Genomic DNA, 23,682 nt, shown 5'->3' on the forward strand with positions numbered 1-23,682 from the left:
AGATAGAGACAGAGACCCACAGTGGAGCACTGGACTGAGCTCCCAAGGTCCCAATGAGGAGCAGAAGGAGGGAGAACATGAGCAAAGAAGTCGGGACCACGAAGGGTGCACCCACCCACTGAGACAGTGGAGCTGATCTATTGGGAGCTCACCAAGGCCAGCTGGACTGTGACTGAAAAAGCATGGGATAAAACTGGACTCTCTGAGCATGGCGAACAATGAGGGCTGATGAGAAGCCAATGACAATGGCACGGGGTTTTGAACCTACGTAATGTGCTGGCTTTGTGGGAGCCTAGCCAGTTTGGATGTTTACCTTCCTAGAAATGGACGGAGAGGGGAGGACCTAGGACTTATCACAGGGCAGGGAACCCTGACTGCTCTTTGGACTGGAGAGGGAGAGGGAGAGGAGTGGGGGGAGGGGGAGAAGGGTGGGAGGAGGGGGAGAAGGGTGGGAGGAGGGGGAGGGAAATGGGAGGCTGGGAGGAGGTGGAAACTTTTTTTTTTCTCCTTTTCTCAATAAAAAAATGGAAAAAAAAAACCTCACCAAAAAATGCTAAGCACTTAAGAATCTAAGCTGCAACATTACTAAAGGCCAAATACGGTATTGCCTGCTTGTCCTGCCCCGTCCAACATGGCAGAGCTGCTTGTGCTTCTCAGCTGCACACATTGCCCCAGTTCCATGCACACAGCCAGTCCAAGTTGCCATCAATAAAGCTGCAGCAATCTGCTCAGAAACCCCATCCAAATTCTATGTCTCCAGAGCCAGAAGTAGTGCTGGCAGCACAGTCCAGAAAGCTGTCATTTCAAAACTGCCACCATTTTTCTGCTGCGGCTGGGTCAGGAATATCTCTCTCAAAGGAGCTGTGGCAAGCCACCAGCACACAGAAAAAAAGCTGTGTCAAACTCTTGGTTTTTTAATCTAGAATTCCTTGTTAAACTTTCTCAGCTTTTACATGGATATAGTCGACCATGTTGGAGCACCAATTGTTGCAAGAAGAGGGCCCACTTGTTCATTCTGGCTGCCCAGCTAGCTTAGCCCCAAAATAAACACACAGAAATTATATTAATTAAATCACTACTTGGCCTATTAGCTCTAGCCTCTTATTGGCTAACTCTTGATTTAAACCATTTCTATTAATCTGTGTATATTGCCACATTATCAGTGGCTTACCGGAAAAAATTCAGCATGTCTGTCTCTGGCGGCTCCATAGCATTCCTCTCCTACTCTGCCTTTCTTCCTCCCAGCATTCAGTTCTGTCTTCCCCACCTACCTAAGTTCTGCTCTATCGACTAAGCTAAGGAAGTTTCTTTATTCATTAACCAATGAAAGCAACACACAAACAGAAGGAACTCCTACACCAGAATGCAAGCCATTAGATACTATTGCTTGCTTTAGATCATTCATACCTATAGGTTGCCATTTATATTCTTTGAATTTTAGGGTATTGAGTACTCAAAGGCTTGTCAGAGGAGATTACAGGCTATGTAGCTAGAACTCTGGGTTAGTCATCTCTGCCTTTGGCATGTCCTGGTGAGGCTAAATCTAGTTCTCATATCTACTCTCCCTGCCCTTCTGTTCCAATAATTTCTTTAATTATTTCAAATCTTTTTACCACTTCCTTTTGTAAAGTCTTAATCTCTTGTCCTGCATACAGTTCTAGTTACCTCATGGATTCATTTAACTTCTGGTCCTTATTCTGCACATATGATTCCAGGTATGAAATTTTCCCAGTAAACATAACGTATCATCCTTGGACATTTTCTGGATGGCATACACATTGTCTTCCTGGAGAGATACCTTATCTGTTAACCTATCAGAACTTTTTAGCAAATTTCAATTATAAATTCAACAGAATGAGTTTTGGGGATAATTTCTCAGCACCGTTTAACATGAATTGAATTTTATCTGTTAAATTAATGCTATCCTTTTCAATGGTATTAATTTTTTTCAGTTAGCTGTTCATTATTAATCTGTAAAGTGCCTCATCTTGGCTCTGTTATCAAAGCATTTTCTTAAGGATATAATATGAAAAACAAAGCTAATTCCCAAAATCAAATAAATGGATGTATAATAAAAGTCACATAAACCTTGCAGAATACTATCCATAGTGTAAGCAAAATGGTTATTAAATGCCTGAATGGTAATATTGTCTGTAACCATATAACTTTCAAATGTATTAATTTACTTTAAAAAATGTTAGTGAATTTTTGTAGGTGTAATAATATTTATTGGTCAGCAGATGTCATCACAGTTGCAATTGCATGGTGAAGAGAAGGCAGAAAGATGTGAACAGTGTGCCTGTTGGTGCCTGCTTATACACTGACAAATATACTTCGTTTGACAATTTGCAAACAGTTATCAAGAGTAATGTGATTCCATGGACAGAGAGACTTTTTTGGTGGTCAGATCAGAAAGAGACCCAAAGCTTTCCATCGGTCATGAGCCACAATGTGCACAGCTGGTAGGCTGCATTGGCGAAAGTCAGGGTCGTAGGCATGTGGGCTGTGGGTGAGAAACATGCCTGGGCTGGCCAACCAGGGAATGCAGTGGCAGCATGAATCCAGTCTCAGTATATGTGGACTTGTACCCACCTTGGGGCCATCAGATGAAGGCAAGTGCAAATAAAATAATCACACACTAGCTCAAAATTGAGTATAATAAAGGGGTTCTTTATTTAGGGGAAACTCACAGATCACAGGCCTCTGTATGAATCAGGAACAGTAACCAAACCCAGCATCTAGGTAAGAGAGAGGAGGAGGGGGAAGACCCACACGTTTTTGGTACCCAAGGCCACACCCAACCTGGTCCAGCCTATCAAAGGCCGTTAGCTAAAGGAGGTTCCCCATCAGGGATCCTTGCTCATCTGTCTTTCTCTCTGACAAATATGTGAGTTTCTGAGGGCAAAATGATATTTTTATTCAACTCTCTGTGCCAGGAACCAGCACAGACCCCGGTATATTAATGAATATTTGTGCAATTGAAAGAAAGAACAAATGGGTGCATACTAGATTATAGTCTCTGTTTAACTTCTTTATTAAATTATTTAAGTATCTTGTCTATTTGGACTGTTAGTAAAATACAGTGTTCTGAGTAGCTTGTAAATAATAGAAAATTAGTCTTCCTGACTCTGGCAGCTAATCAAGGTACAAGCAGACTCATGTCTGATGAGAACCCACCTCCTGGTTCACAGACAAAGCCTCTTTCTGCTTCCTCTCACAGTGTAATGGGGGACAACTCACTAGCTCTCTGGAATCTCTTTTAATCCTGAGAATACTACCTTCATGGAATAATAAAATCCCAATGTTACACCTCCTAATACCATCACTTTGGGTGTGAGAATTACAGTTCCTAGCTTGAGCATCAAAAGGTAGAGAGTTTCTGGTATGAGCAGATGTGGGTGTTGTACCCACCACTTACTCTTCCTCCTCTGGTTGGTTTCATTTTGATACATACTGAGCCAAACTTCCTCTTGGTAGCAAGAAGGCTGCAAGAGCCCTCGAATTTACACTCATCTTTCCAGTAGTCAAAAGTTAAAAGCTTTTCCTTCTCTATTGTGCCCTAGTGTCTCATAATTGCAAATCTTTGGTCTGAACACCATCCCTAAAGAAAGGCAAGAGGAACATACCATGCTCTAACAAAGCAGCATCCCAAAGAAAAGCAGGTGTGGCTACCAGAAGAGGAAATGCCTAGTAGGTATAGAAAAAGATGTGCTTATTCTAGATTCCCCCAACTCTCTCCAGTCCAATGTGCTCTTTGTTGCTTCCCTGAGACATGAGCTTCTAGCATTAGTGATGCTAGCCACGAGCACTAGCCCCACTCAGACTGTGTCTGGGCAACTATAGTGTCTGGCACTTTGAGGAAACTCAATAATTAGCTCATGATCTCATGGACTATTCTGCTGGATGAGCCTTGACCCAGCTCTGTCATCCTGAGTCATGTCTTTAGTTTTCTTTCTATACTTGGTGCTAGAGTTTAGAGGCCTCAGTTAAAGGCATTCCTTTCTTCTTCCATAGTCCGAAAAACTAAAATAATCAGAGATAGGCAGTGGAAATGGTAAAGGTTTCTCTCTCCTGAAGCAGCAAGATATACATGAGTGGCAAGAAAGGGCTTCCTAGTGTAGTATTCCAATACTGGGTGGACTGACTTGCCTGGCCACAAAGAGTGCTACTCACACAACTTTTCCCCGTAAGGCCCAGTCCAGGTAAAGCCCTGCAGCACCAAAAGGCACAGAGGTTGCTTTCTGTAGGCAGGAGAACAGAAAGAGAAATATAGGAAAGAATCAAGTTGGGTGCTATTTCTTCTTCCGATCTTACCAGTCAGGAGAGCCTCTGCTCTCCTGGAGGAGAAAGGATGGGATGTGTGAGAAGGGAGCCTTGCATCTTACACCTCATGTGTATTGACAACTATCCAGACAGATAGGGTGCCTGTGACCTAGCAATAACTCCCCATCTCCCACAGCTCTCCAAGCCGTGTCTTTAATTAGAGCTTTGCATATGGCCATCTGTGCATTTCTGGTGCTGCAATTCTAGCAAAGAAAGCTCTTTTTCTCCAGCCACACTTTCTGCAAACAATTCAAAGTAACCATTGGAGATGCTGCTGCTCTTTGGACCTGGCCCGGAAGGTCCCAGTGAGCTCTCTTATACAGAAAGGCAGTGTGCAGAAAGAACTCAGAGAGGAAAGGGTGAGGCTCTGACCCATAAAACAAACTTGATGGCAACTCCTTTTGTCTTCCAGAAAACAAAGTGCATGAACTGCCAGAGATTTCTGCTGACTCATGACTTTCCTGCTTTTATATCTAGTGCTCTTGTTCACCCGTGGGATTTATGGTAATTCTCACTCCCAGAGAGAGATCTCTGTAAGAATGCCCATAAACTTTAGCTGCCCTGTTTCAATTCTCCTCACTAATTAGTTTCCCTCCCAGTTAGCCATCAGCAATTTTTAAAGTCAGAGGCTACTGCTTAAATACAGTGGGGTATGAGAGCTGAGATCTGGGATTCAGCAGACACCTAATTAAAGGTAAGGCAATACAGAGATGAAAGCCTAGGATGTGCAGCAGAGTCCTCTGGGTGCCATGGGAGACTGGGAAGAACTGAACAACGGTGCCTAACCTTGAAGAGATAGTCATCCCAAAAGCTATCCAGTGAATATAGAATGACCTAGCCACACAAGCAAATTTTAATATAATTTTTTTTGTTCAAAATATTTCCCACTACATCCAACAGAGTAATCCTGATGAAGACACAAGGGAGACATTCCTTTCTATTCTTGGTGTAAGGAAAAACTAGACTTCTAACGACAGATGATTTTGCTTCCAATCTACAGACTGTGAAAATCTCAGGAAGAAATCATGTCTTCGCTTTATATTTTGGCTACCAAGGAGCTCAAATCCAATGTCCAGGTCATGTTACACAACTGTATAAGAACTAACAAAAGGTGTTTTCTGTACAGCATTTTGCCCTGATTTATCCATCCTTTCATTGTGATCTATTCACGGGGCACCACATTTCCACAGTTTTGTAAGAGGCCCTGCTGCTTTCTCAGTCTCTCTGATTGGGCTTGCGGAAAATGCTCACCGTTCTGGAAAGCTGTCAGCAGTACTCTTACGGACATGGGGAATGGGGCTGATATGATCTAACTTATCCACCTGGGCTAGAAGGGAACTGACTCAAAAAAACTTCTCCAGGAACGGGGTTGAGAGTAGAGCAACTTGTGTGCTGCCAAGAAAGATCACAGCATTCCAGAGAATGCTGGAGAAGTCATCGGTAAGGACTTCCCAGTAACTAAGTTGAAACAGTGGAACAGAAAGAATTGGGGACATTTTGCTGTAAAAGACAGACTGTTGAAGAGAACAGACACTCTCTTGACTGTCCTGGTGGTATTCATGCCTAAGTGTGTCATCCTTCTCAACAAATAGCATTGAATAAACAGGCAGCTTGTTTTTTAGGGTGGTGCAGAGCGAAACTTGGGTAGTATGGAGTGGGAGAAAAAGCTATTAAGAAAGAGGGGAAGCTGGAGCTGCAGCCAGAGCAGGGTACACGTGAAGATAGAGTTGCGGAGAAGTAATTCACCAGAGAGTGTATTTGGGTGTGTCTCTTAGGTTCCATAGTCAGAATTCAAAAACAACACTTGAGTCTCTAAAGCAGGCTGGCAGGAACAAGGAAGTGGTCCAGATGTGGAGGGTCTGACCTGCAAGAAAGAATGCATCTAATTAACATTCTCCTGAGTGAGCAGGATAGAGGAATCCCTGCTCCTTTATCATGGTTCTCTGAGGCACTATCATTTACTTAGATAAACCATCTTTGCAGATACCTCACAGACACTTCCCCCACTTGTCTTCATTCTTCTCATTGTACTAGCAAAACAAGACCTGCTTCCAGTTTCTTCCCTCCACCTCCGCCCAAACCAGACCACTGTCACATTCTGCCTGGACAACTGACCGGACCTTCTTCATATACCTTGCAGCAGCTCCTTGCTTCTTATAGCCCATTCTCCAAGCACTAAGTGGAGGTGCAAATTAATTTCTTGAATACAGACCTATCCGTTGGCTTTCTATTGCCCTTGAAATAGAATACAAATGTCCTCCTCTAACTCACAAGGGCCCTAACCGTGCAGCCACTGGTCTCCCTTCCATCCTATTTCCTCTCATGTACTACAGTTTGACTGTATTATCCCACTTTATTTCCCCAACACATCTTTCTACAGCAGTGGTTGTTGCCTCATCTTAGAGCCCTCTGCTCTTTACTACCTGCTCTCTTTCCTATATTGTTCCTGCTTACCACTCAGGCTTCAGTTTAAATCAGTGTTTTACTAAGCACCTGGGACAAAGGGGGTAGAAGATAAAGAAAGAACACGCATGTTTGGTGCTAATGAGCAAGAGGGAAGTGGACCAGATATACAGGAAAATTAATGAAAATCGAGGTCTTTAGATTAAGAAAAATAACCGCGATTCAGAATGACAAATATCACAAGTTTTCTTCCATATATGGAGGGTGTGTGTGTGTGTGTGTGTGTGTGTGTGTGTGTTGAAAAGAAACTAAGGGAAGGAAAAAGGAGACCTTAAGGGGAGGAGATAGTAGAAAGGAGGAGAAATGGAAGGGATATGACATGGAAAGAGAACCAATAAGAGTGAGGCAGGGAGTGCTGGGGGCATCAGGGAAGGGACATAAATAAGAACAGAGTGATATGTGTATGACAATGCCATAATAAAATGCACTGCTTTTGTGTGCTAACTTTAACAATTCATAATGGAAAACCTTTCTAAAGAATAGGAAATAAGGAAGGGAAAATGAAAAGGGAGAGAGAGGAAAGGAGGGAGAGTGAAGGAAAATGAGTTGAAAATTGAGTCACCACAGAGAAGATGCTCCAGGGCCTTGTTCTTGAATCCTGCCTCTCAGATGTTGGAAGAAGCTTTTAAAGGCTTCAGTCACTGAGCATACTGAGAGAACAAGGCCTGTTCTTCCTTACACAACCTGTCTCCAAAGATCCCACTGATCCTTCTGTGCCTGAAGCTCCTAGGGTAGGTCCAGGGAGATCTTGTCAACAGAGCAAATGGTAGCCCTGCCATGTCCTGACAGGGGGATAGTGGCAGGTATCTTTGGGCTATGTAGAAGGCAAATGACTTCAGGAAGGATGGAGAGGAGAAATGTGCCAAGTTTTTTTAATTTCTTTTTGTTTGTTTATTTATTTAATTTTATATTTCAACCAAAGTTTCCCTTCTTTCCTCCCAGTTTCTCCCTCTCTCTCTCTCCCCCCCATTGCCATACCCACTCCTCCTAGATATCAGCCAACAATGGCATTTCAAGTTCAGTGAGACTAGGCTCCTCTTCCTCTACTAAGGCTCTTATGGGAGGAATGGGTCCCTAGAGCAGGCAACAGAGACAACCCCTGGTCATCCTGTGAGGAGTCTCACAAGACAAAGCTATACAACTCTAACATATATGTAGAATGCCTAGGTTGGCCCCATGCAGGCTTCCTGGTTGTCAGTTCAGTTTCTGTGAGCCCATATCTGCCCAGCTTAGTTGGTTCTGTGGGTTTTCTTGTGGTGCCCTTGATCCCTCTGGCTCCTACAATCCTTCCTCTGTGTCAAGTATAATGCTTGAGTCAGAGAACAATTCTAACATCAGTCTTCCAGCTACAACGAAATGAAAACAGAATATTGCTTGTTTCATCCTTCCTTCCAAGCTATTAACTATCTCTTATTTCTGCTAAACTGTCAAATGTTTCTTTTTTAACATCAGGGTTTCTTAGAATCTAAGACCCTGCTGCAATAAACTTTACCATATCCCCCTTCTGAACAGACAGTGACAATGATGATGCTTAGAAGTCTAATACAGTGAGCCTTTGATAGACACCAGGTTCTTCTAAGCCTCTCGTGCATATTATTATATTGGATCTTTTCTAGTTCCCTATAAGTATTGTGATCCACTTTATAGAATAAGAAACTAAGGGAGAGAAAAATGAGAAAAGATGGCCAAGTTTATACCAATAAGTAAACATCCATTTTTCCCAATAGATACATCTAAAATAAAATGACCAGAACAGTCATCAAAAACTTACATATCCTCAAATTTCTTTTATGAATTGTAAAATAGTTATTTATTGACCCTCTACATATCAGGATGACTCACAGGAATCATACAACAGCCACATAAGGTGGTCCATATGCCCAATGTCCCCACAGGAAATAGTAGCTCAGCGACCTGAAACCATTTTCTCCCTACCTGTAACAGATCACAATTTGGAGGAAAGGAAGATTTGAACACACATAAATCTACCTGAAAAAAATTAGATTTTCCAGTTCAGGAGTGAGGATCCTAACTTCTTTAATGTCCCTTTTTGTTCTTCACTCCCTGCTAAAATTCCAGAACAAGCCCCTCCCACAAGGAGCCTAATACAAAGACAGAACCCAGAAACCCTGCTTTTCCAGGGCCCACTTTCCCATGACATGTTCTTCCTGCTTGTTCATCTTCTCTCAGAAGGACAGCTCAGCTCCCTACTCCTTAGTTTGTCCCCAACAACACAGATTCCATTGGTCTTTAATGCCCAAGTAAAAACCATCTCATAAAAGCCATGTAGGATTCTGGGGATATTGGCAGCAGAGAGCAGTACAGCAGTGATGGACTCTACCGTTTTATTTTACAGGTTAAGAAAACTTGAAGTTCTCTGAAAATCCCAACCCTCACCTTCTCTTTCAAGGGTTTAGTTTGTTTACTTCTGATGCTATGCTATGCTCCCAGCTGAGGACATATATCTGTCCAATTGTCTAGCTGTGTCATTTGTATCATTCCCTCTGATTACCATACCAACAAACAGACATTCAAATGTGAAATTTCATTGTTTCTTTCAGAGATGCTAAGCCAAAGGAAGGACGAGGGCTTGTGAAAGCACTCCCTTTTGAAGCCCGTGTTGCTCCAACACAGAAAATTATCTTTCCCTAACTGGACTGGTACGGAGACGCAAGGAATAATCAGACACAACTTACATGGTCATCACTGAAGGGCATCTCAGGGTCTTTTTTCCTGATGATCTCCTGAAGATCTCTCAAAGACCTCTCTCGTTTATTCTCCAAACACCTTATATACCATCACATAAATTGAGGGGGGGGGGGGGAGAATACATTAGGCTGTCTCCTAGGCAACCAGGTGAATGGCCTTTTGTCACATCCACATGTACCTGTTTGCCAAGTATGCTAGCTGTCATGTAGGCCTGAATCAGCCTCTCTATAAGATAGCCTCCAAATTACAAAGGAAAGGAACACCAAACATCCTGACCATTAAGTCATCAGCTTCAGCCAACACCTCTCTCCAGGTGATCTACATTTATAACAAAAGAGAAGGGGCAGCACCTCCTGGCTATTGTTAGGCAGAGACAGCTTGTCTGCAAAGCTAGTGACCACCTCAGATCGGGCCTATGGCTTTTGTGCCTGGTAGCCACACCATACAGGAATATGGGTCTACTCCCACACTAACTAGACTAGAAGAGCAGGAAACCCTGAGTCCTAAGACCAGTGTACCCTCTACTCCCAAATATAGCTGATAACTTTGATAGCCCTTATTTTCCAGAGATGACTGACAAAGACTAATTAGAGGATGTAGAGAGACTGTCACTTATGCTAGGCAACCAAAGTAGCTATGAAACTGACAAACCCAGACAGTAAATTCTTGTAACTAAGACAGACTGGATACATAGGTGCAAAGTAAACAAGTTAAAAATAACAACTGATTTGTGTGGACTGATGCTTAAAAGAAATACCACACTAGCTCAGAGTTGAGAAATAGATGGTTAGTTATTTAGGGATAGACTCACAAATCAGAATCCTCTGTCTAAATGGAGATCAGAAAACGAATCCTGCAACCAGAACAGAGAGGCCAGAAAACAGGCCGGATGCATGCTCTACATCGGCAAATACAGCATAAGAGGCCATGCCTCAGTGGGTAGGTAACCATTAGCTATAAAGTAATGAACTGCAAATTTCTTTGGCAAATTAAAAGAATCAGACAAGCCTATGCCCTAGACCATGTTCAATCTTATATAAAAGGCCCCCACTACTGAAAAGAATATTAACAGAGAAGAACAAAGTTGGAGGTCTAATATTCTCTGACTTTATGATTGATCTTAAGCCAAGCTATATCTGTGGAATGTAATAGAAAGCCTGAATAAATATTCAGAAAAGTCAAAAAAAACTTCCTATAGCAGATTTGTGTTGAGTTATTGATATTTAACATGTATCAGCTATCAGCTACTTTAATACCCACAGTAAGTTGTATTAGAGATGATATTACTTGCAGGCTGAACATCTTAATTAAGAAATTTATAGTACAAAATGCTCCAAAATTCAAAACTTTTTAAGGTTGACAAGATGTTCAAAAAGGCTGCTAAGAAAGAAAGAATCCGTCCCCTCCAGAGAAGAGGCCCTTGACAGCCACCTGATCCCAAGTAGTCACCCCTAATGGCCATTCTTAAACATATATATACAAAAGCAACATTAAATGGACCAGCTTATATTTATATATACTTATACATGGATTTGTTACAATAAAGTAATTAGTTAATTAATTAAAGAATGCAGAGTCCTGAATTTGAGAGGGAAACATGGGAGGAGCAGAGGGGGGAGCAAGAGGTAGAAATGATCAAATACTGCAGTCATATATTAAACTCTCAAAACTTTTTGAAAAAACTTGGGGGTATTTTGGGTTTTGTTTTTGGTTGTTGCTTTATTTTGTTTTGTAATGGGTTTTGTTTTTTGTTCTGTTTGTTGTTGTTGTTTTGGGTTTTTTTGTTTGTTTTGTTTTGTTTTTGAGACAAAGTATCTCTGTCTATCCCTGACTGGTCTGGAACTCACAAAGATCTACCTGCCTCTGCCTCCTGGATACTAAAATTAAAGGTGTATGCCCACAGCCAGCAAAAAGTATATATATTTTTTAAATGACTTTAGGATATTCTAATTTTTAGATTAAGGGATGAGGGCGAGTCACTATCTTGTTCATTTCACTATGCCCACTGCCCAACAAGGCAGCAAGAACCTAAACTCATTGGCCTGGACTCATAAGAACTGAGTGTCTCCAGGCTTGGCAGCAAATGCCTTTTACCTACATAGCACTTCTACCTAAGATATCTGCCTTGTTTGTGGCCTCCAGTAAATAGCAACTGTTACATGGAGTGGTTGAAGGACCCAAATCTAGATTCTGATTCCAATATAGATTGGTTTAATCTGTGTATTCTATGTGCCCTTGAACCAGTTGCCTAAATAGCCTCAATAAAAAGGAGACTCATTCAAAATGTATTAAGTATGGACCTGAGCCCCTTGTTTACCAGGCATTGTTCTCATAATGACAGCACAATAAATAGAATTAAATAAGCTTATCAAATAGTGTAACTTTGAGAACCTGATTAAATGAGTCACATCAATTAAATACCAGCACATGGCCAGCACAAAGGAAATGCTATCATCCAAGCAATGGTTATCTCCTCCTTACCCCTGATCTCAGGCTTGCTCGGGATTTCTTTAATCTCTGTCGCTGCACAAATGGGAGTGATGAACTCCCATAACTATTTATGGGATTATCTCTCCCAGCAGACATGGACATTGCTTCTGAAAGTTTACACTCTGATGTGAGAGGTGTCTTCCAGACAGAAGTCAAGAGAAGGAAGCCACACATTCCCAGATGCTTTGCAGAGCAGAATGATGGAGGGGCAGTACCTGTGGCCTGCGGCAGTGGAAGACAAAGGGACTGTGGCACCAAGTTCAGCAGTCACAATGAATGTGGCCAAAGCAACAGAGAACTTGGAATCCTCAGGGAAGATAGCAAAAAAATAAATAATATATAATAAAACATTGAATCCTGAATATGGTGTTTTAAGAGGGGAAGCTAAGATCTGTACCTAAAGGAGGAAGAAAAAACTGAATGAGAATGACCTTAGAAAGAAAATAGAGGAAAAACTAACATTTCATATTTCCTTGCTAGATATTGAATACTGTTGTGGGATATTTGATCATACTGTGTGAAGATAATGTCTATGTTTTACCTCACCTGCCTAGGGAACCTTCTGACTGGTTTAATAAAGAGACCAATGTCCAATAACTAGGCAGGAGAGGATAGGTGAGAATTTCTGAAAGAGAAGAACAGGGAAAGAATCTGAGAAGTGAGGAATTTGCAAGCCAGATACGGAGGAAGTCCGATGTAGTATACTGCGGAGCGATAACAAGCCATGTGGCAGAATGTACGTTAATATAAACAGGTTAATTCAAGTTTTAAATTGAGAACAAGCCTAACTTGGGTAAAGCCAAGTTTCATACTTAATAAGCAGTCTCCATGTCATTATTCGGGAGCTCGCAATACAAAAAAAGAACAGCTTCAGAAAACTTCATATCACATAGTTCCATGACAACAAAGAGAGGCAAATGGTACAGCAGACAAGAAGAAAAGTTCAGATCAACCCCACATGTAAATCCCAGCTGGATTGTTCAACACTAGACCATGTGCAATCTCTGGGAGACTACTTAGTCTCCCTAATTGGTTTCCTTATTTGTTAATAAAAGGGTAACAGGAGGCTGGAGAGATGACTCAGCGGTTAAGAACATGCACTGCTCTCAGAGGACCCTAGTTTGGTTCGCAGCACATACGTTGTGTGGTTTACAACCATCTGTAACTCCAGCTCTCTTCTGGAATCCATAAACACCAGAATGAATGTGCCTTCCTCTTTACCACCATGTACATATGCACGCAAATAAAAATGAAAGTTAAGGATAATAATGTACAACACAGAACAAAAGTTAGTGAAGATTTATGGTCAGTAAAGCAAGCTTTCTATTGTTGTGGGTTTTATCCTCATTCTTCCTGCTTCTGCTGTATCAATAATAAAATAAATTTTAATGGCAGAGGACAAGTTGAGTGGTTCTAGATAATTCTGCTAAAAGTCTTTTTCACTGTTTACAAGGGCTGCTCTGTTTTTCATCTTTGAACATATAGGATGGATTCCTGGATACCCAGAGCACTTCAACTATTTAATTTATATAAGGTGAAACAGTTTGGAAGGAAAAAGAGTAAAGGAAGTTCGACAGCTGAGATGATAATGCCTCTGTATGATTAGCTACCAGTACTGTAAATCACCCTGAATAGAAAGGAGAAGGCAGGGTTACTACAGTCCACAGTCCCTTCATTCTCCACTTTCCCAGCTCTGTCTACATTCTGTTGTCCTCCAAAGACAAGAGAGGGCCTCAACTTTCCTTGGGTAAAGAAGAACCTCAACAATAGGTTGCTAATACTACCATTTGACTTATTAGAACCCTAAGCAAAAATAATCCCCTAATAAATGTCTTTCTCTGAATATTATGAACCTTTTATTCAATGCCTTATGAAAAGAATAAGTTCTGTGATTGTCCAGGGAAAACGGAGCCAAAAATATTTTCCCCATAAAGGTACTGAAGCTCAGGGAAATGAAGCAACTTGGCATGGGCAGTGGGCCTGAGTTTTGAGGCCACAGGAACACATCCCCATTGATTATGTTTTATTGTGCCTTACCTATCTCCTTTCTGAACATAAGACACATACATTCACCAGCATACAGGCCCAGGACTAAGCTGGAATCCAGGAAGATAAGCCTTCCAAAACATGCAGAAATAATACCAATGACCATGAACAAGTGACCTCCTTACAACAAATTGGTATACTAACATGATCAACTAAATCCATATAAAATCTTAGAGGGCTTGGAAAGAAATTCTAGACACTAAAACAAAGTTTAGCCACATTTATTTTCCCGAGTGGGCGTTGCTTGCTGGCAGCATGCTGTGGCTCCTTTAAGAGAGGTTTTCCTGATTCAGCAGGAAGAGGAAAAAAAGCCACGGTTTTGAAATGCCAGCTTTCTGGGCCATGCTGCCAGCATGAACTCTGACTCTTTCTAGAGGTCTGGCTATGGAGCATTTAAATGGGGTCGGTGAACAGAGTGCTACAACTTGCTTAATGGCAACATAGACTGGTTGTGTGCCTAAAAATGAGGCGGTGAGCATGGCTCTCAAAGGCAGCAAACAGTTCTGCCATGCTGGGCTGGGCGGGGCAAGTAGGCAGTATTTCTGCTAGCAATGGTGCTGCTTAAGTTCATAAGGAGGGTTTAGCATTTTAAGAAGCACTTCTGGTCAGAAAAGGATTACAGATTATACCATAAAGATAAATTCAGATGAAAGAGACCTCTAAATGAGACACAGTGTGTTTTTTAAAAATGCATGTAGGCTTTGAAGAGAGAAGAAAAAGAGTATAACAAGTTATAAAAAGAAGTAAATGGTTTATAAAAATAGAAAACAAAGTTTTTAAAGAGACAGTACAGACAGCTGTATATTAAAGGAGTAAAGATAATAAAATATTAATAAAAAGTCATATATTTAAAACTAATAAACCATGTAAAGGAGGAGAATACACAGAGAGTCTGGATTATGTGTATTATTGTGTTTTCATTGAGTTTTTTGACTGTGAAGAAGCTAAGTAACTAACATATATACTTTAAAGATATCTTGTTTTCAAGATTTGGGTCTAGGGATATGTTGCTTTGGAAAAGAGGTTATTCTTTTGTTTCCATGGAGAATGAGAACCTGTGGAATCCTTCCAGACTAATGTAGTTTGATGGACCAAAACCCCCTGAAAGGTTGCTTTGAACACCCCTCAAAAAATTACTTCACCCAATAGACAGCATGAAGCATGTTCCAAAATATTTTCTATAAATGTATATTTACATTTAAAGAGGGTATGCTATAGAAATGTGCATTGGTTTGGACCTTGGCTTATTAATACAAATTTAAGGTCATTTTGTTATATGTATATTTCTGCTCTTGATTAAGGTATTGTATTTCTGCAGCTCTTTTAAAAATGTAATATATTATTAAGAAATATAGGTTAATAGAGAGTCATTTATAATAGTCAAGCTTATAGTCATGTTAGTTATATTTCCTAGATGTACAAAGATATATTTCGGATGAATAAGTATGCTTCAGTTCTTTCAAAGACTATAGAATATGGCATTTAAACTGTTTTAAGAACAGGATTTTTCATGACAGTAAGATACAACTGCTCCTGGCAGCACCAATCTACTTTGAGAAGAAGATGGGCATCAAAGAGGCTCCTTATGGAGTTTGTTAGTCATTTGGGCAAGAAACTGCTCTTGCAAGGACTGTTTGGTGGTATGTTGGGTGAACTGGACATACAGGACCCACAGAGAAATGACTTCTGAACTTGCCTAAAAGTGAGATGATCCTTCGGGGTTCCTGCTTCATGAAAGAGTCTGCTAGACTGCAGGACACAGAAGAAAGTGACTGACAAACTGCCAATATAGGCAGAACTATCTTTGAAATTCCCTGCTTTGTGGAAAAGTCTGCTGGATACAATAAACCTGTAGGCAGAAGATGGATGCCCCAATGGTACAGAAGAACTTTGGGTGACTTTTCAGGCAGCAAGATGTCTCTGTCATTTCTAGAGTTTTGGAAGTTGCTTACAATGCATTTCCTGTTTACTTAGGTATGTTATATCCTTCTAGAGTCTTTGATGGAGTTGAATAATTTATTGTTATACTTTTTCTTAGTTATGAGAAAAGATAAAGTAGATATAAATATTGTAACTAATTCTTGCTTGATACTTATTTAAAGTTAAAACCTTCCTTTTTATTTAAGCAGAAAAGGGGAGGTGATGTGGGATTCCCCTCTGTATTCTATGAATACCATTGTTTAATAAAGAAGCTGGCTTGGCCTGATAGGATAGGTGGAGAAAACTAAACTGAATGTTAGGAGAAGGAAGGTGGAGTCAGGAGAGAAGTCATGGAACCACTGCCAGAGACAGACGTTCTGAAACTTTCCTGTAGGCCATGACCTCGTGGTGATGCACAGATTAATGGAAATTGGCTAAATTAAGATGTAAGAATTAACAAATAAGAAGCTAGAGCTAATGAGCCAAGCAGTGATTTAAATAATATTGTTTCTGTTTGGTTATTTCAGGAGTCTGGGCAGCCGAAAAATGAACAAATGCTCTCCTTACAACACAACCCTGTTGACAATGTTTTACTGTACCTTACCTATCTCCTTTCTGAACATAAAACACATACATTCACCAGTCTCCAGGCCCAAAACTAAGCTTGGATCCAGGAAGATAAACCTTCCCAAACATGCACAAATAATAACAATGACCAACTCACAAAAAAACTGCCCTCAGTGCTAGATCCTGTATTGATTGTTTTAAGAGATTTATTTAATCTACAGCATAAACTGAGGACTAGAATGAGATTTGGGGTATAGAGGAACCTAACACTAGAGCACCCAGCTAGGAGAAGTCATATGTCTGTGACTGACTACTAAGACAAGATTTGAACTGGACAGAGGGAAAGAACCCAGTCTTCCATGCTAGTCTGTAGTTTTTGTGAAAGGCCGTATTTAGAGAGAATTGCCAGGAAGGACCCTTCATCATTAACCTCTCCTGAAAAGCACTAGTATAAATGATATTGTTGTCACTGGTGAACAGTCTTGCTACATTAGAAGGGCAAACCTAAGAGCAGGAATAAGGAAGGCAATGTGCCTGGGGCAGACATGATCCAGGGTGGATGTGCAAGTGCGCTGGATCCAAAAGCACCTTAGAAGCAGATTTATGGTCATGTTCATTATATATTTTTTAAATTATGTTCATTAAAATGTGAAGATTTTCCCCAACCACTAGGATACAAAGGAGAAAGCAACCTGAGAACCAACATGCATTTGTCTCTGCTTCCTGACAGTGGATGTGATGTGATCATCTGTCTCAAGCTCCTGCCAGTAGGACTTCCCTGTAATAAAGGACTACACTCTCAAACTATTAAGTAAACCAACCTTTCCTTCCTGTAGTTGCTTTTGTTCAGTATTTTGTTGCAGCAAAGAGAAAAACAACTAATTCAGAAGTTACTGATTCCTATAGAATCATCCTTTAAGATACCCCATCAAATGCAGCTCAGGATGGTGTATCTGGAAGTGGGGGAGAGAAGAATGAAGGACAACTTGTCCCTAAACTCTTATATCCCATTCATTGGTCAAAAGTAATAAGGAGACATAAATAAAGATGCCAAGTCCAAAGACAATTGTATCTACGGCATCAACAGCAGGGCTGTGGAATCTAGCGGGAAGCTCAAAGCAGTGCATATAGGCAATATGGAATGTGGTGGGGCCTGTATGAAGTCCATCAGAATCCATATAGCACAATTAGCCAAGGTCCTGTGAAAAAGGAAATGCAGAGCTCCTTGTTCTCAACCTTCTAAGCATGTTAAAACAGCTATGGGAGAATATGAATGAAGCGCAGAGCTTTTCTAAAAATAAAGTCCTGTCTAACTGCCCAGACCAATTGCAGCCATAAAGTAGGCTACAATTACTCACCTAGAATTGATCACTTCCCTGGGGCTGGAACAAAAAGCCACAAGGATGAGCTCCTGAGAACCTTTAAGGCTAGATCTAAAGCAGAAGAAAAGCTAAAAAGTACTAGAACAGAATGCATGTAATTAGAGAGAACTGGTTTCTATTTTGTAGTTTGTCCTTTTACAGAGCCTCGTACTCTAGATCAGCAATCATGGGCTTAGGTGGAGTTCATAGGAATGCTAAATCTTGGATAGTGACAGTAGCAATCACCAAGTGAGGGAGGATGAGCAGATGGGATCAGGCACTGCGGACTCCAGGAAGTCATCAGGCACTAGTTGGAGACACGTAAAGAGGGAGAATGAAAGCTTCAGTCATGCTATTTGTTTTATTCAAGCACTAGGTAAAACAAGGTGTCTAGTGGCTATAGTGGGTATGTCTGTCCATAAACGCAACAGAAGACTGTATCTGTGTACAATAGACAAGGGAATACAGCTTTTGTAATTACACTGTACTTAAAGGAAGATTGTTTTTGCACAGGTATCCAGTTTCTCTGCTATCCAGCAGGCCAAGGTTCTCTTACCTTTCCATTGTCACCCATAAGTCCACCCACTGTATACCTGGCATTAATCTTGTTATCTTATTACACAAGGATTAGCTGCATGGCATCTGTTCTTCCATATCCTGAATCCAGGTGGCTTTTTATCCTTAAAGACTTGGTCTTCATTACCAACTCTCCTCCTGAAATCCATGTGCTTCCCCCCACCCTTTGAAATGATGTCAGCATTTGTGAGATTTCAGAAGTTCCTCTGCCCTCTGTGGTTCTCCTTTCTGCTTCATTTCCCACACGCATCTAATCTGAGTCTTAAAATACTCCATCAGCTGGTCCTTACTGAAGTAATAGGGGCGGCAGGGCTGCGTCCCCAACACCCCAGCCGCCTGCCTGGCTAGCTTATGCCCCGAAATAATTACACGGACACTGTATTCTTTTAAACACCGCTTGGCCCATTTCTATCTAACCTCTTCTAGGCTAATTCTCACATATTAATTTAGCCCATTTCTAATCATCTGTGTTGCGCCCCTAGGTGCGCTTACCGGGAAGATTCTAGCCTATGTCCATCCTGGGTCGGAGCTTCTTAGCATGCGTCTGCCCAGGAGCCAGGAGCATGGCGTCTCTCTCAGGTGTCTGCTCCCGAGAGGAGTGCTGTCGAGACTCTGAGCTCACTTCCTCTTCTTCCCAGCGTTCTGTTTACTCCTCCCACCTATCCTCTAACCAATAAAATGGGCCAGGGCAGTTCCTTTATTAGCCAATGACTTTCCTCCATCATTTCCCCTTTTTCGGTTTAAACAAAAAAAACAAAAAAAAAAGGCTTTAACTTTAACATAGCAAAATTACATATAACAAAACAGTTATCAAGTAAAAGTTATAATAATCTTTATCATAACTAAGGAAAACTATAACTATAACTAACTATTCTTAACTCCATCAAAGACTCCAGAAAGATACAATACTATCTAAGCAAACAGGAAAAAAGCAACTTTTAAACTCTAGAACTGCCTGGACAGTCACCCAAAGTTCCTCTGTACCATTGGGGCATCCATCTTCAGCCTTCAGGCCCATGCTATCCAGCAGACATTTCCATAAAGCAGGAAAATTCAAAGTCAGTTCAGTCACTATCTGTTGTGTCCTGCAGAATGTCTCGCAGACACTTTCATGAATCAGGAACCCCGAAAGATCATCTCACCTTAGGCAAGTTCAGTAGTCCTCTCTCTGCGGGTTCTCTGTGTCCAGTTTATGCAATAGTCCAGGCAAGAGCAGTTTCTTGCCCAAATGGCTATCAAACTCCATCAGGTGCCTCTTCGATGCCCATCTTCCTCTAGAAGTAGATTGGTGCTTCCAGGAGCAGAGTGTCTCATTGTCATGAAAAGTCCTCAGTTATTAAAACATCAAATGTCCTATTCTGTAATCTTTGAAAGACATGAAGAATGTCTATCTAAAATATATCTCTATATATCTAGAAAATCTAACTAACATGACTACAAGCTTTACTATTATCGATGATTCTCCATTAACAACCTATATTTCTTAATTATACAGTACATATTTAAATGAACTACACAATCACAATACCTTAATCAAAATCAGAAACACTTATACATATAACAAAATTGACCTTAAATCTCTATCAATAAAGCAAAATCTATACTAATGTAAATTATTCATATCTATATCATATCCCCCTTTAAATGTAAAAGAACGTTTATAAACCATATTTGGGAACATGGGCACAGTTTTTTCTCTCCAAGCTGCTTCTTGCTGAATGGGGGCGTCGTTAATTAGGTCTTTCATGGTATAACCTGTGTGCTAGTTTCATCTCAGTTGGCAGTTGAGCGAAGCAATTTTTTGAAGGCGTTCACACCAACCCTTCAGGAGGGCATGGTCCATCATACCAAATCGGAATAGAAGAAATGAACAGCATCTCATCCTCTGTGAAAACAAAATAAGAAACTCCTTTCCAAAGTATCATATCCTTAGATCCAAACTCAAAATATCTCTGTTGGATTAGTTCAGAAGCATTTATAAACAAATATCTTTTAGTAGCTTTTGCTCTTTCCTCAGCATTCAAATAATTCAAAGAGAGCATAATAGCATACAGTATCAAAATTATCTGTGTATTTTCCATCTTTGTGCAGCTTTGTTTTAACCTCTATTTTGTGTATTTTTACTTTTAACTCTTTGCTTTTTGAGACAGGTTCTCTGTATCTTTGACCTGAAGTAACTCTGTAGACCAGGCTATCTTTGAACTCTCAGAGATCCACCTGTCTCTGCCTCCCAGGCATTCGGGATTAAAGGTGTACACTACTACACCTTGAACTCACAGAGATCTGTTTGTCTCTGCCTTCTAGGCACTGGGATTAAAGGCGTGTGCTACCACACACAACAACTCTCTTCCTTTTTTTGTTTTTTACTTTAAGAACTTCAACTTTTAGTCTGCATATATTTTTAACACATTTTAAACCATTCAGAAATTTTCTCTGTCTTTGAATCTCTCTTTATTGTATATCTCTCTTTTTTTGACCACATGAATCTTTAATTTTCCAACCAATCTCAGTAGGACTAAAGGCGTGGCTTTGCCAGCTAGATCCAGTCCATTCCTTAGCTTTCCAGCCTCATGGCGGATATACAGGCTACAGTCATGTTTATAGCCTCTATGGTGTTTCAAGGTCCCTGCCAGCCAGCGAGCTACAACAGACAACACTCAAGTCCTCTCTCAGTAGCCAGCCCTCCTGCCTCAAACAGTCAGAGTTTGCCCTGGCAGGATGGCCCAGAAAGCCGGCATTTTTAAGCGGCGCAGCTTTTTTCCTGCTATGGCTGAAAACTGAAAAGCATGTGTTCAGCTTTTCGTCAACACCGTTTAAGTGTTTCGTGGCAGGACCTATTAATGAGCTGCAGGCTTTGCAGCTAAAGCTGAGTCAGGAAGCATCTCTTAGATGAGGCGCTTGCTTGCCTCTAGCAAGCAGAGTAGAACCGAAAAATTGCTGCTACCAAGAAACCAGGCAAAATGCTTTCATTTTGTTCTAGAATTACTTCCCAAGCTGTCTCAGGCTTTATGTGGAAGCAGTTGTCCATGTGGGCACCATATGAAGTAATAGGGGCGGCGGGGCTGCGTCCCCAACACCCCAGCCGCCTGCCCGGCTAGCTTATGCCCCGAAATAATTACAGGGACACTGTATTCTTTTAAACACCGCTTGGCCCATTTCTATCTAACCTCTTCTAGGCTAATTCTCACATATTAATTTAGCCCATTTCTAATCATCTGTGTTGCGCCCCTAGGTGCGCTTACCGGGAAGATTCTAGCCTATGTCCATCCTGGGCCGGAGCTTCTTAGCATGCGTCTGTCCAGGAGCCAGGAGCATGGCGTCTCTCTCAGGCGTCTGCTCCCGAGAGGAGTGCTGTCGAGACTCTGAGCTCACTTCCTCTTCCTCCCAGTGTTCTGTTTACTCCTCCCACCTATCCTCTAACCAATAAAATGGGCCAGGGCAGTTCCTTTATTAGCCAATGACTTTCCTCCATCACCTTACTACATGTCTAAAAATACGGCAGGCAAGCTCTAGGAACTAAAGTACCTTGGTAACTCATTTAGTGTCCACCTGCCTTAAGCTAAGGATGTTTGTCACAGTTTGTGTATTTGATTGCAGGGAGAAGCCCACATTCTGCTGTGGTATATGTGGTATTATGATATTATGTATCATATTACCTCTCTAAAAGCTAAAAACGGAGAATTCTGTGACACACGTGACCATAAGGATTTGGAGCCAAAAGATCAATGACATTTTTAATCTCTCCTTTAAACAGAATTTGTTAAACTAAATTACACTAAACAAACAAACCGAAAACCAATGTCAAAGGCCCTTCCAGGATAGAAGAACAATACAGGCTAGACCATCTATAATTCTACTGCCTTTGGAAGTCTTTTCCACATCTCAGCTCTACTGAAACTCACTCCAGCCTCATGAATGGGGTTGAAGGGTACTTCAACTTCAGGAAAAGATTTTTCACTAGTTTCAAAAGGAACAGGCCACAGTTCTACCATTCACTCTATACAGTTCTCCCAACCAAGTACTTACCAAGCCAGATTCTGCTTAGCTTCAGTGACCAGAAAGATCAGGAAAATTCACAGTGGTATGGCCACACACCTTTTATATAGTTCTATAATTTAGATTGAGGTTTTATTCATCAGTCTGAGAGACACAGTTAAGACAACCAGGCCACTGTGATTTATCAAACCTCGAAGTCTGAGGCAGGTAACAGTCCTGTGTTCCAAAACCATAGCCAATCCAGAAATCAGAGTGCACATTCCACCATGTCCGGTGGACTGTCTCATGTCTCAGACCTCTCTTGATCTGGGACTAGTGGATCCTCACAGTACTTTTAGAATTGTTCAGTACTCTCTCTTCTCTTACTCCAATGGGCTACTCCATACCAATTTCCACCAAAATCCATGTGGTTTTGCTAAGCTCAGTCTCTTCCTTCTTTCTCTCTGCTCCTTGCTACCCATCTGTTTGGCTACCCCAAAGGTCTGCTCTGCAAAGAATGGGACTGGGAAGGACTCAGCCCCTCAGACTTCACTCCTGGATTTCCCTATTGTCCCTTCTGCAGCCAGCCTCTGTCACCAGACCAGTTTACACAACCAATTCCCTCCCTGCCTGCTGGTGAAGCCTGTGCTGCCAAGGCTATCCTGCAGATTCCCCAAGACCACTAGAGCACAAATAAGCACCTTCGTTCCCAGTATCGTCCATTAATCACCTCCCTCAGCAAGTACAACAGTGAACCAATCTGGGGATGGATTTGTTTCAGATAGGAGATTCCTTTCCACTGCTTCAATATCATTGCTTGTTAGAGACCTGTTTAATTGTTTGTCTTGTCCTAATTTAATTTTGGACATCATATGTATCACACATTTATATATTTTTTCAAATTTAAAGGAATGTGAGGTTTTAAGTGCTGACCTAATATTTTCTCAGTTTCCCTGGTATCTGTTGTAGTGTCTCTCTCTTTTCATCTCTAATTTTGTTAATGTATATCTTCTCCCTCATTCTTTTAATTAGTGTGACTAAGATTATCAATCTTATTTATCAATTCAAAGATAAATTCCTTGTTTTATTTATTCTCTTTACTTTTTATTTCCATTTAATTAATTTATGGCCTGATCTTTTGTCCTTCTACAAACTGATTTGGAGTTTGACTCATTCACATTTTTCAAAAGCCTCAGGGTGCATCAGTAAGTTATTTGAGATCTCTCTAATTTGTTGATATATGAACTTAACA

General features: G+C 41.0%; 1 protein-coding gene across 1 annotated transcript in view; it reads right to left on the reverse strand.

The window, feature by feature from the left end:
• Positions 1 to 2,664: 2,664 nt before the first annotated feature.
• The window catches only part of LOC121455699, a 142,605-nt gene continuing 121,587 nt past the window's right edge, over positions 2,665 to 23,682 (reverse strand). Inside the window, exon 7 of the mRNA XM_041663327.1 lies at positions 2,665 to 6,187. Within this exon, the coding sequence (XP_041519261.1) occupies positions 6,095 to 6,187 (93 nt within the window). The 3' untranslated portion in view covers positions 2,665 to 6,094. The remainder of the gene's footprint in view (positions 6,188 to 23,682) is intronic.

The sequence above is a fragment of the Microtus oregoni genome, unplaced genomic scaffold, assembly GCF_018167655.1.
Source record: "Microtus oregoni isolate MIOR12 unplaced genomic scaffold, Mior012 000014F_ref0000157, whole genome shotgun sequence".
Classification (NCBI taxonomy): domain Eukaryota; kingdom Metazoa; phylum Chordata; class Mammalia; order Rodentia; family Cricetidae; genus Microtus; species Microtus oregoni.